This window comes from Porites lutea, chromosome 8, assembly GCF_958299795.1.
Source record: "Porites lutea chromosome 8, jaPorLute2.1, whole genome shotgun sequence".
Lineage (NCBI taxonomy): Eukaryota > Metazoa > Cnidaria > Anthozoa > Scleractinia > Poritidae > Porites > Porites lutea.
The window spans coordinates 27,951,925-27,964,330 of record NC_133208.1 but is presented as its reverse complement, the minus strand read 5'-3'; the positions used below and the strand labels follow the sequence as shown (position 1 = coordinate 27,964,330).

The following is a 12,406-nucleotide window of genomic DNA, read 5'->3' as shown; positions in this document are numbered from 1 at the left end:
CATGATCACACAAGATGAATTTGCTTGATATTTCATCAACTTTTCCCCACTACTTCTGTAGGAAATGAACAGGGGCAACAAATGAGAATTCAATTTTGATTTTAGGGTTTAAAGGGTTAAACGTTTCAGAGTTAATTTCAAATTTGACCTCGTAGAGCCGGCTCCAGTTCATTCAGCTCGCCATTCTTCAACACAGGGATTTCCCTTTCTACTACTCGAGGACCGTAAATCTTGCTGCCTCCAGTTTATTATACCACAATTGAATAGGTCTGAGGGCCTTGTTTACAACTTCCTATTTTGCCGTTTTAGACCCGTCTTTTATTTGGGACCCACACTGTGTTTAATCGACGAAATGCGTTGCATTAACATGAAGTCAAAAGAAACAGTTAAAAAGCAAAATCCAGTGCCACACATATAAAGGCCGTCAGTCTCAATCACAACAATTGATGTCGGTAAAGTGCCTGAAATATATTTGGTGTCATTTTAAAAACTAGAGTATGGAAAAGGGAGCTTTGATTACCAGCTAGGCCTTCCCCGATTGTACTCGTAAAATGCTGGAAAGTTGCTCGCTAGAATGCCAAAAAGTTGCCACTCAAATTGTAAAAAATGCTAACTAAATTTCTTGATATTAGCTTTATTTTTTCGTTCTTAACAATAATTATTAACATCGGTCAAGAAAAATAGCTGGAAACTTAGCTGTTTTTATTTTTTAAAAAAATAAAAAATTTGAAAAAAAAAAACAGTTGATAAACATTCAAGAAATTCGCATGAATTGAAGTTTTCTATGAAATCGTTGACATTTTCGTGCTTGATATGTGCTCTAAACCTAAATTTTGCTCAAGGTTGCTAGAACCGAAAAAAGTTGCTCCAAACGCAAAAAGTTGCTCAAAAGTTGCCGAGGATTGCCGAGCACAATCGAGAAAGGCCCATTACCAGCCGCTGTTCGGGAAATGAGCCCGCGTTCCTGCCCTGAACAGACTCCTCTCGGGAAGGGCCGATAGAGCGGAGGAAAGCGAGAAGTGGACAAGTTTCCTACCCATTACTTAGAAGTTGGTCCTTCGCTCGCAAAAGACCTTGACCGGGAGTGACGTCACCAATGCCAATTGAGAACCCTCGATTACCTAATAAATAACAAGAAAACACAAATAAGTGATTTATCTTCTCTATCCCGGCGTTACCACTCAAGATAAAATCATACAAAGCGATAGTCAATGGTATGGTAAAAAAGAGAATCAATCATTTTTATGAGGCGTTCAGACAGAGGAGCATCAAATTTGGAAGACCTTCAAGAAGCCGTCTATACGACGATTCCGCAACGATACGCACGTTGAGGAGGAGCTTGTGACCATGAGCCAATAGAACGTATTATGGGCAGCCAACCTTTAACTTACCGTCCAAGAAAAACAGCCTAAGAGTACGACCTTCCCCCCCGCCCCCCCAAACAACCACCTCCCCACCCAATCCGGCCCGAAGAAGAAAACCCAGTGACCACAAAATGGCACCGTCCCCCAACCGCCCCCCCCCCCCGCCCCCCCGCTACACCCCGGGTTAAGGACAAATGAACTTCTGAGGATAGACTAGGGCGTTGTCATAATAAAAATTCACCATAGTTAGTTCACCATAAGAGAAAATGAACGTCTTCATTTTTACTCAGAAGAGATTTTTATGTCCTGGACCAGTAAGCAAGGTTTAAACTAGTAGAGTCATATAATAATACTCACTTAGGAAAAACGGGCAAACCCTGGCAACTCTCCACATAGCATCTGCGGCTGCCTGCCAAAAAATTTTAACAATAGTTATGAAGGCATCGAAAATGTCGAAACATCTTTAAAAAAGACAACTGTTTTGCGACAAACAAGGTCGTAGACCACTTACCTGACCTCCAAAGTCTCTGAGAAGAACATAGAAAATGCTATTTTTTGATCCGGACCCAAGAACAGCTTTATCAAGTGCACCACACATTAGTTCACTGTTATGAATTACTACATCTGCAAAAAACCAACAGAGTGCTACTGTTTGAGCGATTGTTAATCTATTGTCGAAACGGTAAACAAACTCGACTGAAATTCTGGCCAATCCCAGCTCGCGTAGACGTTCAAATGGACCAATCGCAATCGGTGAACTCAAACCCACCCGACAATACCTTTCGGGATTGTCGCGTGCACTTTTTCCGACGACCTTTCTCGAAATAGCTGTATATGGAGAAAAGCTGGCCTAGCTAGGAGGGTTACCCTTCATCTAGCAGGGCCAACTTTTTGTTTTCAAGTGAACGGTTCGTTATGTTTGGTAAGAAAATGTAGGAAGTAACTCGGGTAAGCGGGCGACCCTTTCACCCGGAACAAGTTTCCCCCTTATAAAAGGGATCTCAGTTGATAAAGTAAAACAGGGTGGAACTGGCTTTGAATTTCAAACATTCTAACTGTTTATATTACGGGTGTTTAACTGGTTATAAAAACGCAGGCCGATAGAAGTTTACTTACAAGAGTCATTAATGCAAAGATCTTCTCCATTTGAATATTGTTTGCCTTTTGTCCGTAAGTTCATCTTGATTGGCATATCCTTGTTTGGTCTCAGCACAACATTGAAGACTTGCTTTCCGGTCCAGAGTTTTACTGGCTACCAAAAAGAAATGAAAAACAACAGGAAGAAAATGAACTAACGATATGAGGCCCTCTTAGGAAAAATTCCGACAAGCGAAATGGCTTTGAGACATTAGGCAAATGAAATTGTAACAGAAACGCGACAAAATCGTAAGCGAAGAAGACAACAACAAATAAGACCATGGTGAACTATCGACAGGCAATGGCTTCCTCTACAATACGACATTTTTACTACTGTTTACCACTGCAGGATCGTCGATAAAGGCTACATAGTTAAGGTTTAATCGAAAAATGATGTAAAATGCCAAGCAGCTGCGCGGCTGACGCAAAAGAAGTAGGCAACTTTGATAACGAAGACTTGATGGCAGCGAAAACCTTCGCGTTTTGAACGAGGAGGAATATTTTCGTTTATTATATGTTTATGATACACAGGAAAACAACTTTTAGAGTTAGATACCGTTAGTCTAGTACGCGGGTGAGAGGAGGACAGGCAGACGTGCGTCCTTCTCCCCCGCAACCCGTTCATATTTGCCTCTAACTTCGCCATGCATCTGCGACGTGGTCTAAACGGCAAGTCAGCAAAAATATTTAACTTGTGGCGGTGTTCATGGTATACAAAAGTTTGGACCCATTTAATAGAAATCCCTGGGCCCGTCTCTTGTTTTCTAAAGAAATGCTTACCCCGCCTAATTTCCTAAATCAGCTCCTGCAGTTGCAAGAGATCACAACGCACCTTGAGAATAACCGGGGGTGGGAGATCGATTCTTATATTAACATCTTTTCCAGCCAGAATGTAGGCCAGCAACTGAGTGATGTGACTCCGGTCAAGAAAAACTTCTTTCTGGGTCAGAAGGTACGCCCCTGCAAAGTTACAAAATATGCCATAAGTGTTTTACCGTAAAATTCCGAAAATAAGCCCCTCCCTGTATAAGCCCCTCCAAATATAAGCCCCCCAAACTCGTAACGCAAAAAAAACCTCCGTTAAATCGCCCCTCCAAATATAAGCCCTCCGGGGTCTTGTACTTGGAAATTGCCCTCAAATACAAAGTAAAAGAAAGCAAAAACGGTAAATTTCCTTACAACTATAAGGCTAGCCCAATCGATTTTGAAACGCAAATTTCCCTCTGTAGATAACCCCCTCCGAATATAAGCCCCTCCAAAAATAAGCCCCTCAAAAAGGGCCTGTGAAAAATAGAAGCCCCAGGGCTTATTTCGGGAATTTTACGGTATGTTGATAAGCGCGGGAACAGAAGCTGTGGGGCCCAATAGAAAAGGGCTTATCATCATGTAAATGGACAGAATAGAGTACCTGTGATGAAATCTTGTATAGCCGCAATGAGAGGTTCACCATTGCGTGGTGTCACTAAATTAGATTTTACCTGCAAAGAAAAGAAATGAAAAGAAATGCGAATAAAAAGGACACTATGACGCGAGCAAAATTGCGGTCGGCTTGAAGCTGTAAACAAAGGAAGTAATAGATAACTAATGGTGAGTTAGGCTATTTGCTGGTCAGGCACTCTGACAACGGAGTCTCTTAACGTAAAAGAACTTACCCCTTCGACCAATCGCAATACGAGCACATATTCAAATGAACCAATCACATCTCAAAGCAAATGCATGAAGCGGGGGCCAAGCGCGGGGAAATCGATCGAACAAGTCATAGTTGGTTTTGGTTTAACCTCTGATTGGTTGAGAAAGTGGCGCGAGATTTTTTAGCTAATCACAGCACGTTTCCCAAGTGTTTTGACAGGTGACTGTACTTACACCCATTAGAGTGAGTGCTTCAGCCTTGGCCTCTTCTGTTTGTGGAAGATGAAGATTCATTTCATCGCCATCAAAGTCTGCATTGTAAGGAGTACAGACGCACTCGTTGAAACGGAAGGTCCGATGAGGTCGAACAACAGCCTAGAATACCAAAAACAGCATAAATTGCAAGCAACTGGTTATCTTGTCATCCTAGAGTCAAAACCAATGGTTCTACCTTTACGCCATGGGTGAAATCAAGATACAACAACAACAGTTTACAAAGGTCATGCAGTGTAACCCTTCAAGGAAATTCTAAAGTTCCTGAGCGGTTCTTTCCTGTGACGCTGTCTAATGTGTTGTATAAGCCGTGGAAGTAATCCTCAAATGTGACCATTCAAATAGATCTGCTTAAATATAATTTCCGGTGGTGGCATTCGTTTTAAAATATTTCGATAATGAAATCTTTAGTTTCCTCTGTTTCGTGAACACCATTATTTGGCACTCTCTCGTAAATCTTAAGCGGTGTTTCACATACTTAACCCTTTAAGCGCTAACAGTAATCAGCATCAAATTTCTACTTGTAATATCAATGCTTTGTAAAACAGAGTGGTCACGAGAATTACGGACATGATCACACAAGATGAATTTGCTTGATATTTCATCCACTTCTCCCCACTCCTTTCTGTAGGAAATGAATAGGGGGCTAAAACACAAAATACCCTGTTGAGTTATGAAGAAAAAAAATTTTCTCAGGGAGCACCATGCACAATAATTTTTGTGGCGATATTTGCAGGCATAACATTAAAACATGGAAAAGTTAGCCCAACTTTCTCAAGTTTCAATCCATGTCTATTCTTGCCATCCTTTGAAACAGACGACAGGAAACAAATTTACTGTACACAATCTTAAATAACAAAATTGGACCATTATTTTTGGAATTCTATTGATGCAAAAAAAAAGTTTTCACCTTTTAAAAAGATAGCAAAACAACAAGACATGGTCCCTTTGGGTAAATTCTAGGAAAAACTAAAAAACTGAACTCTTTCATGTACAGACCTGATGAGCCATGATGCTGAGTTTGTGAAGAGAAGGTTGTCTGTTGAACAACACAACATCTCCATCCATCAAATGGCGCTCCACGATATCACCACACTGAAAGGGGAAAAAAACGATCTTTGGGTCCGGTACAGACACTATACTTCATACGAGCCGAATCGAATTCGAATTTAGGCCGGCCGAATTGAAGCGGACGCTGATCTCTAGGCCCACTTGTTCGAAGGCCGGTGAGCGCTAACCCAGGGTTAAATTTTATCCTAGGTTTCTTTTTCTTTTGTTCAGAAGCATTGTTCTGAATAATTTTCTCTATTCTTTTTAAAGCATCCACTCGTCAAATTGCAGGCAAAAAGAATACAACTGAATTTGCTTTTAAAGCTTTCATATCTGAATTAAAATTTGGCACTAACCCCGGGATATCTTAACCCTGCTTTGAACAACCCGGCCCTCAGGCGAATTAAATTCAAAAGGGGTTAAAAGCACGCATTTCGGTAAACTACGATATAAAAATTTATGCATTTGGTTCGGCTTTGTGAAGTTCGGTGTCTGAATCAACGCCGGTCCACATTCGTTCGCCGCACTTTACGAACTCGATTCAGCTCATGGAAGTACATTGTCTGAACCACGCGTTAGGGCGATTTTCGTATGACCTTGAAAAATGGTTTCGGTAAGTGTTCGTCATTTGTTTTATCAGCCAATGGATAAAAAGATCAAACCATGGACTCTTCGTTTTCCCGCCAAAGAAAACCCTAATATGGAGAAGTCATTGTTCGATGGCAAATCGTGTTGCAGTATGACGTCAAAGCGAAGTATCGATTGATTTCTAGAAAGTTCTCGGGCATGAAGTTTTTTTCAAAAGCCAGGCGCGTTTGTATCCGTTCGATAAACCAATCGAAACTCTCTATTTCCGTTCGTTTGTTTCTGTTTAGTACGCGCGTTTTCATTTCAAAGTCAAACGACAATCGCTCTTTTTACTCTTAAAAAAAAGGCAACGTCCACACGAATCCGGAAATCTGGATTCGTGTGAACGGGGCCTTAAACCAGTGTAGAGAGCAGTTTAAAAGAGATTGTGGTTTCGGAGAGCGGATTCACTTCACTGGTTTCGTGTGAACGAGTGCCGATTTTTTAACCCTTTAAGCCCTAATATACAGGTACAAATTCTCCACAGTGACCTACATACATTTCCTTTAAGAATTAGTTGAGAGAATTTAAGGAAAGATCAAGGCATTTTCTCTTTAGTGATCATTTTATTAATTCTCCTAACCTTATCTCTTGAAAATGGATGGATAATGTTAGGAGAAAATTGATGTTGGTCAATATTGGGACTTAAAGGGTTGATAGGGGCTTTCAAAAGTATCTGGATTGTTGTTGACGCGGCCTAAGGCATGAATCAGTGTTCTGGCCTGCCATTGTGTTGGTTAACATGCCAGATAGTCTTCAGGGTTCGAAAATACTCGGCACCTTACCTCTTAAGAATTCACATTTAGAATTTCAACAATACATGCAATACACGTAGTTCAAAAACTGGTACAAAGTAGTAACCAACGTACCTTTAATTCTTTCACTATTTGTTTTCTGTTGCCATACTTTAGAAACCTTGGTATGAAATGACGCAAAAAAAAAAACTACTTATGACAAGTCCACAGGCATACACTTCCTTATGTGGTGCATGGTTTTGGGTTATAAAGAAGATCTTTTACTGATTCTAACATTTTACTTGCAGTCAATGAAATCACTCATGATGAAATCCGAACACAAAAGTCAACGATCATTTCGCTACACTGTTGAAAACAAGACACCCCGCTGGTTCAATTCGTTTTGAATACAGAATTAAGCACTTTTTTTACATGTAACTGTGACCATGGTATTAGATTTTGTTGGAAAAAAATTGTTGGTACTACAATACTAGACCACTCATCACCAATCTTTTCTCTCTTTTAAAGTTTTCCGGTTCGAAAAGACAAGCTGTTCAAGATGCTAAATAGTGAAGTTGTATACCCTATTTAAGTTTTAACCCTTTTAATCATACCCTGTTCAGCGGCACAGGCATACCAGTTTAGTTCAAATAAGGGAGTGCCAACCCCCCTCCCCCTTTCAAGGGTAACCATACTCACTTTCGTATGTTGGTTTGTCTTTGTTGAATGAAGTTTGCTCCTGGGTGTTTATCAGCACCATTCAGAATCAACTGCTTCATCAGCTTTATGTTGGCTTCTGTCACCTTTACAAAATTAAGTACATAATATTATTTGTTAACTAACGTCAGACAATAAGAAAAACAATGTCTTCCCAGATCGTTATACTTGAAGGATGTTCACAACTCATGGATAAATTCAAATTTGATAAAATTCTCCTACACAAGTTAAGCAAACTCACTCATGTAATCAGAAAGATATTATTTTGTTTTATTCAAATCAAACAATTATTTATTGTCGCTCTTCGATGAGCATTGTGAGGTGTCTGCCATAAGAAGGTATTCAATGAAACATCATCGTTATTATTTATTAATACTGTTATTACTTTATTGATTGATTGGCTTATTTTGTTTAGTGAATTTACAAAGAACAGACCTTTTCAGGATATGTGAGAACTTTAGCCACAAGCTCTGGTACTGCAACCTGGATTCAAGCAAAAAACAAGAAGATTAATAATCAAATGCCACCCCTGAAACTTCATCTCTCAATTACTAAAAGTACATAGCAGAAAAAATCACGAGCTGAAAGTTAATTAAGAGATAATGGAATGAGAGAGAAAAATGAACAACAAGGGAGATGACTTCCACTGAGAGAATAGAGGGTAGGATAGGAACTACAAGAGAGAAAGGAGGACAAGGAAGGGTAGGAACTACAGAGTAGCCGCAGAGCAAGAAAGAAACTAGGAGATGCAACATAGCCTGTGAGTAAGCTCTCCGGGGTGCTCTGGTGGCGAGGTGGGAAAAGCAAGGATTACTTGAAACTATGTCTCTGGAATTTGAATTCCACCTCCAATTCCCCTGTGGCCCCCCCTCGACTGAGCTGTCAGATTTCTGACAATCAGCATGAAGCAGAAACGAGCGCAAATGTAAACAAACATTGAAAAACAGGTGCCAAGGATAATGACATCATTACTAATGTCATCTCCGCCAATCAGCATTTCGCATCGAATTGTTCAATGCAGAAATTCAAATTCCTGAGACATAGTTGCAAGTTCTGCTTCGTTTTCCCACCCCACTGCCAGAGCACCCAGAGAACTTGCTCACAGGCTAGATGCGACACGAATTAGGTGACAAAGCTAGAAACTTGGGGAAGGGGACAGGAACCAGCAGAGATGTACAAGAATCAGGACAGAAGCAGGAATTGGGAAAGGGTTGCCGTAACAAGGTGTGTACAATTGCATATTATCAAACTGTAAGCTTGTTATTGTTAGTGTCATCTTGTAAGCTACAATCATGGACAAAAGTTTGGGACACTTTTGTGTTTCTGGGCATTTTCCAATTCACACAGGTCCAACCCCTCCCTTCACCCCACAAACATTGTTGGACGTGTGTATCCAGAATTTTTTCAGAGTTTCAACTTTGTATAGGGTGGGGGGAGGAGAACTGCAAGAAAATTTCGAAAAGATGTACTGTTGTAAGAGGGAATCAAGAAATGACAGAAAAATATGAATATTGCAGTACTGTCACTCGGACTTGGATTGCAGTTATTGGTAGTGTCAAAGTGTCCATTTTTTTTTTGTCATATTCTAAACATTTTTTATTATCAATACACATGTAAAACATGTATTATTATGAAATCTCAGCCAATTCTAAATCTAATTCTAACTGTGCGCTAACTGACATAGCCTTCAGGAGGGAGGAATGTGTGATGAAGAATGTATTTGTGAGAGGCTATAACTGACCTGATCAATGTGAAGGTTTGGATCTGGAGAGATGACAGTTCGTCCAGAGTAGTCAACCCTCTTTCCAGACAAATTTCCTCTGAATCGACCCTGCTTTCCTTTCAGTCGCTGTACAAATCCTCTGGATCCTTTCTTGGGCTGATCAAGCAAATAGAAAAACAAATAAAAGTTATAAATCTTGGGCAAGGCTGTGCTCAAAGAAAAATTGAAGGGAGCCCAGTGCTCTGAACTTGTGAAATCCAGTGTGTCCAGCATATGATTTCTATGAAAAAGCTAAGATTTTCTAGTTGCCCAAGAACAAAAGTTAGGTGCCACAGGCCACTTGGCTTTGCTAGAGCACAGCCTTGTTTGGTAAATATATAATCCCAAAAAGAAAGTCACAGATTTTTCACGAGAATGCATGACGTAGAGATGTGCTGACACAATCAGTAAGATGTGGAGAGGATTAGTGTTTGAATCAATGGATCGTGTTGAAATATTTTTCAACATTCGAAGAGAAATTTTGGCCATGTAATTATCCTCTACATATTGCCCTTTGTAACCTACCTGCATACTCAGAGGAATCCCTGACATTTCACTGTTGATGTATAGTGCACACTGAAGCTGAAGAAAGTCCCAGTCCTCCTGCAAAGTGATCAGCCAACAGATAATCAAATATTAATTTATTAGATACATTTATCATAATCACAGTACAACAGCAGGAAGATTGACAATAGGGAGATTATACAAGCAAACATATAACTTATTAGTATAATATTATTTTGTATCTTTCAAACTTTATCACAATGTCTCTGGACAGCTGGCTTAATTATCAAATGTAGGCAAATTTTACCTTAATTAAATTGTCAGAAACGGCATCCAGTTTTAATGAGAAAAGGGAAAATTTCTGCCCATAAAATTTCACATTAGGGAGTTTCATGTTGTGGTTCCACAAGGGCAACAAAGAAATGTGCCAAAGTGTGATCCACAAGAAGAGCTTTTGTTTTAATCATTAAACCTAAACGCATTGCTTTTTTTACCATATCATAATAATTTTCATACATGTACACTGTAGCTGACGCTGTGTAAACTCTGTAATGATACTGCTAGACTACAAATGGCTATAACCCAAGTATTATAGTGGAGCTCCACGCAACCACATTTTTGGAGCAGGACCACATCATTTTGGAACAGTCTCATTGGCCTAATCCTTTGAATATATAATATAAAATAATGTATGCATTCATAAAAATAATTATGTGGAGATAATTATGTAGAATTTATACCAACCATTATCATCTGAATTTTGGCCCCTGTGGCTCTATGTTTGCTAATGACATCATTGAGGAAAATTATTTCTGTCAGCTTCATGGTCAGGTCATCTTCATTGCTAAAAAGATAAAAAAAATTACAATGCCAGAAATAATTTTTAAACAAACTTATTAGAAAAACTGACAAAACAGGTACATGAAATGCTGTCTGCTCGCCATACCCATCACACTGGTAAGTCTCTAACATATGAGCAATGGAGAAAAATCATGGCGAGCTACAAACTTTGGCATTTGCTTGATTAATATGTGACCAAATCATATATTCTACAAAATTTAGCTTACAACTTCATAAACTCAAAGGAGACAGACAGCAAATTAAAATTTTTGTAGTTACATGTGAGTAACTTAAGACAATCATTACGGGTCAAAGAGTTGAAAAAGAAAGAGACTAACGTTCCACTTTGCAGGTCACTAACTACTGACGGCCGTATGCAGACTGGAGGGACTAGAAGACGTGTTACTATAAGGTTTTCTGGTCTTCCCAGCTCCGGCCTCATCAAAAGCAATGAGCAGTCCTGTTCAAAGAAAAGTATATGCCTGTAAGTCAGCGTGGGGTAGCACTTGGGCCACAGGGCCCTCAATCAAGGGGAGTTTCATGCAATTTTATTGTAGGCAAATACAACTATTATAGAAATGAGTTTCGGGGAATAATAAGCTAACTTTCATTGACAATATGAATGAAAAAATTGAGAAAAATTAAAATGTTACACAGTCACCAACCTGGTCTGGTATTTGCTCAAACAAAGTTATAACTCGTAACGGGTTTAGCACTTCCTGTAAAAAGAGAAAAGCTTTGGCATTAATCTTCTTCAAGAACAAGAATCCGAAATTACAGATGTTTAGTCTTTATGATGGTGTGGAGGAACGGACAACAATATAATGATGGTATGTTGGTGGTGGTGGTGATGGTGCTGCTGGTGTTGCTGCTGCTGATGATGATGATGTTGATGATGGTGATGATGATGATGATGACGATGGTGATGAAAATGATTATGATGATGATAGGGGTGGTGGTGGTGATGATGATCATAAAAAAAGTTTGTGGTAGAAGATAAAGGTGGTGAATTATGTTGATGAGAGTGATGACAATGTAGTGATGACAACAACCATGATACTGGCTGATGATGATGACATTTGATATAAGTGGCAAATGCCGGCAATTATTGATGATGGCCAGTGATGGCCACGATGATAACAATGACTGGTTCATGGTAGAGGTTTGACAATAAAAATCATGATGATGAAAGTGGTGGTGAAGGTCATAGACACTGATGATGATGACACATTGATGAGCACAGTGACGACAGGAAACATTGCTTCCTACCTGGGCTTTGTTCAGTAAGTTGTCCAGTTCTTTGTTATAATCAATGGCTGATTCAAATGATGCCTGAAATTCTGAGATGACAGGATCAACATATTTCCTGGTTGACTTGTACTTTTCATGAACAATTTTCATCATGCCACTCTTTCGGACAAAACCTGGCAAAGGAAAACAGATGAAATGTATTATCGAATGATCTCAAAGCATTCCTTAGTGTTGCCATCAGGAACTGATGAAGGGTCTTATAAGAGTTGCTGTATAACCTTCACATTCTGTGGCAATTAAAGGAGTTAAAGACAATATAATGCATGTCCAACATTTTTCTGCTTTTCCTGGCTAAAATAGCAACATGTTCAGATATAGTTCTTTCTAAAAAGAAACACTATTCGCAGGCCCAACACTTTAATGTGTTGCAATAAAAAATTACTGTGTTTGACATGACAATGCTGCATTACATTAATTGCTACCTATAAGGGAAGGCATTCACAGGATCCAAACTATAG

At 39.4% G+C, this 12,406-nt stretch overlaps 1 protein-coding gene across 1 annotated transcript in view; it reads right to left on the bottom strand.

The window, feature by feature from the left end:
* Positions 1-12,406, bottom strand: part of LOC140946208 (DNA-directed RNA polymerase III subunit RPC1-like) — a 33,035-nt gene that overhangs the window by 14,719 nt on the left and 5,910 nt on the right. The window contains exons 5-21 of the mRNA XM_073395293.1: positions 11,907-12,061; positions 11,303-11,356; positions 10,976-11,097; positions 10,542-10,641; positions 9,819-9,896; positions 9,273-9,410; positions 7,967-8,014; positions 7,514-7,617; positions 6,950-6,995; positions 5,403-5,498; positions 4,365-4,505; positions 3,910-3,979; positions 3,334-3,461; positions 2,481-2,616; positions 1,876-1,988; positions 1,722-1,773; positions 1,037-1,121 (exon numbers count right to left, since the gene is read on the bottom strand). Coding sequence (XP_073251394.1) covers positions 1,037-1,121; positions 1,722-1,773; positions 1,876-1,988; positions 2,481-2,616; positions 3,334-3,461; positions 3,910-3,979; positions 4,365-4,505; positions 5,403-5,498; positions 6,950-6,995; positions 7,514-7,617; positions 7,967-8,014; positions 9,273-9,410; positions 9,819-9,896; positions 10,542-10,641; positions 10,976-11,097; positions 11,303-11,356; positions 11,907-12,061 — 1,666 coding nt within the window. The remainder of the gene's footprint in view (positions 1-1,036; positions 1,122-1,721; positions 1,774-1,875; positions 1,989-2,480; positions 2,617-3,333; positions 3,462-3,909; positions 3,980-4,364; positions 4,506-5,402; positions 5,499-6,949; positions 6,996-7,513; positions 7,618-7,966; positions 8,015-9,272; positions 9,411-9,818; positions 9,897-10,541; positions 10,642-10,975; positions 11,098-11,302; positions 11,357-11,906; positions 12,062-12,406) is intronic.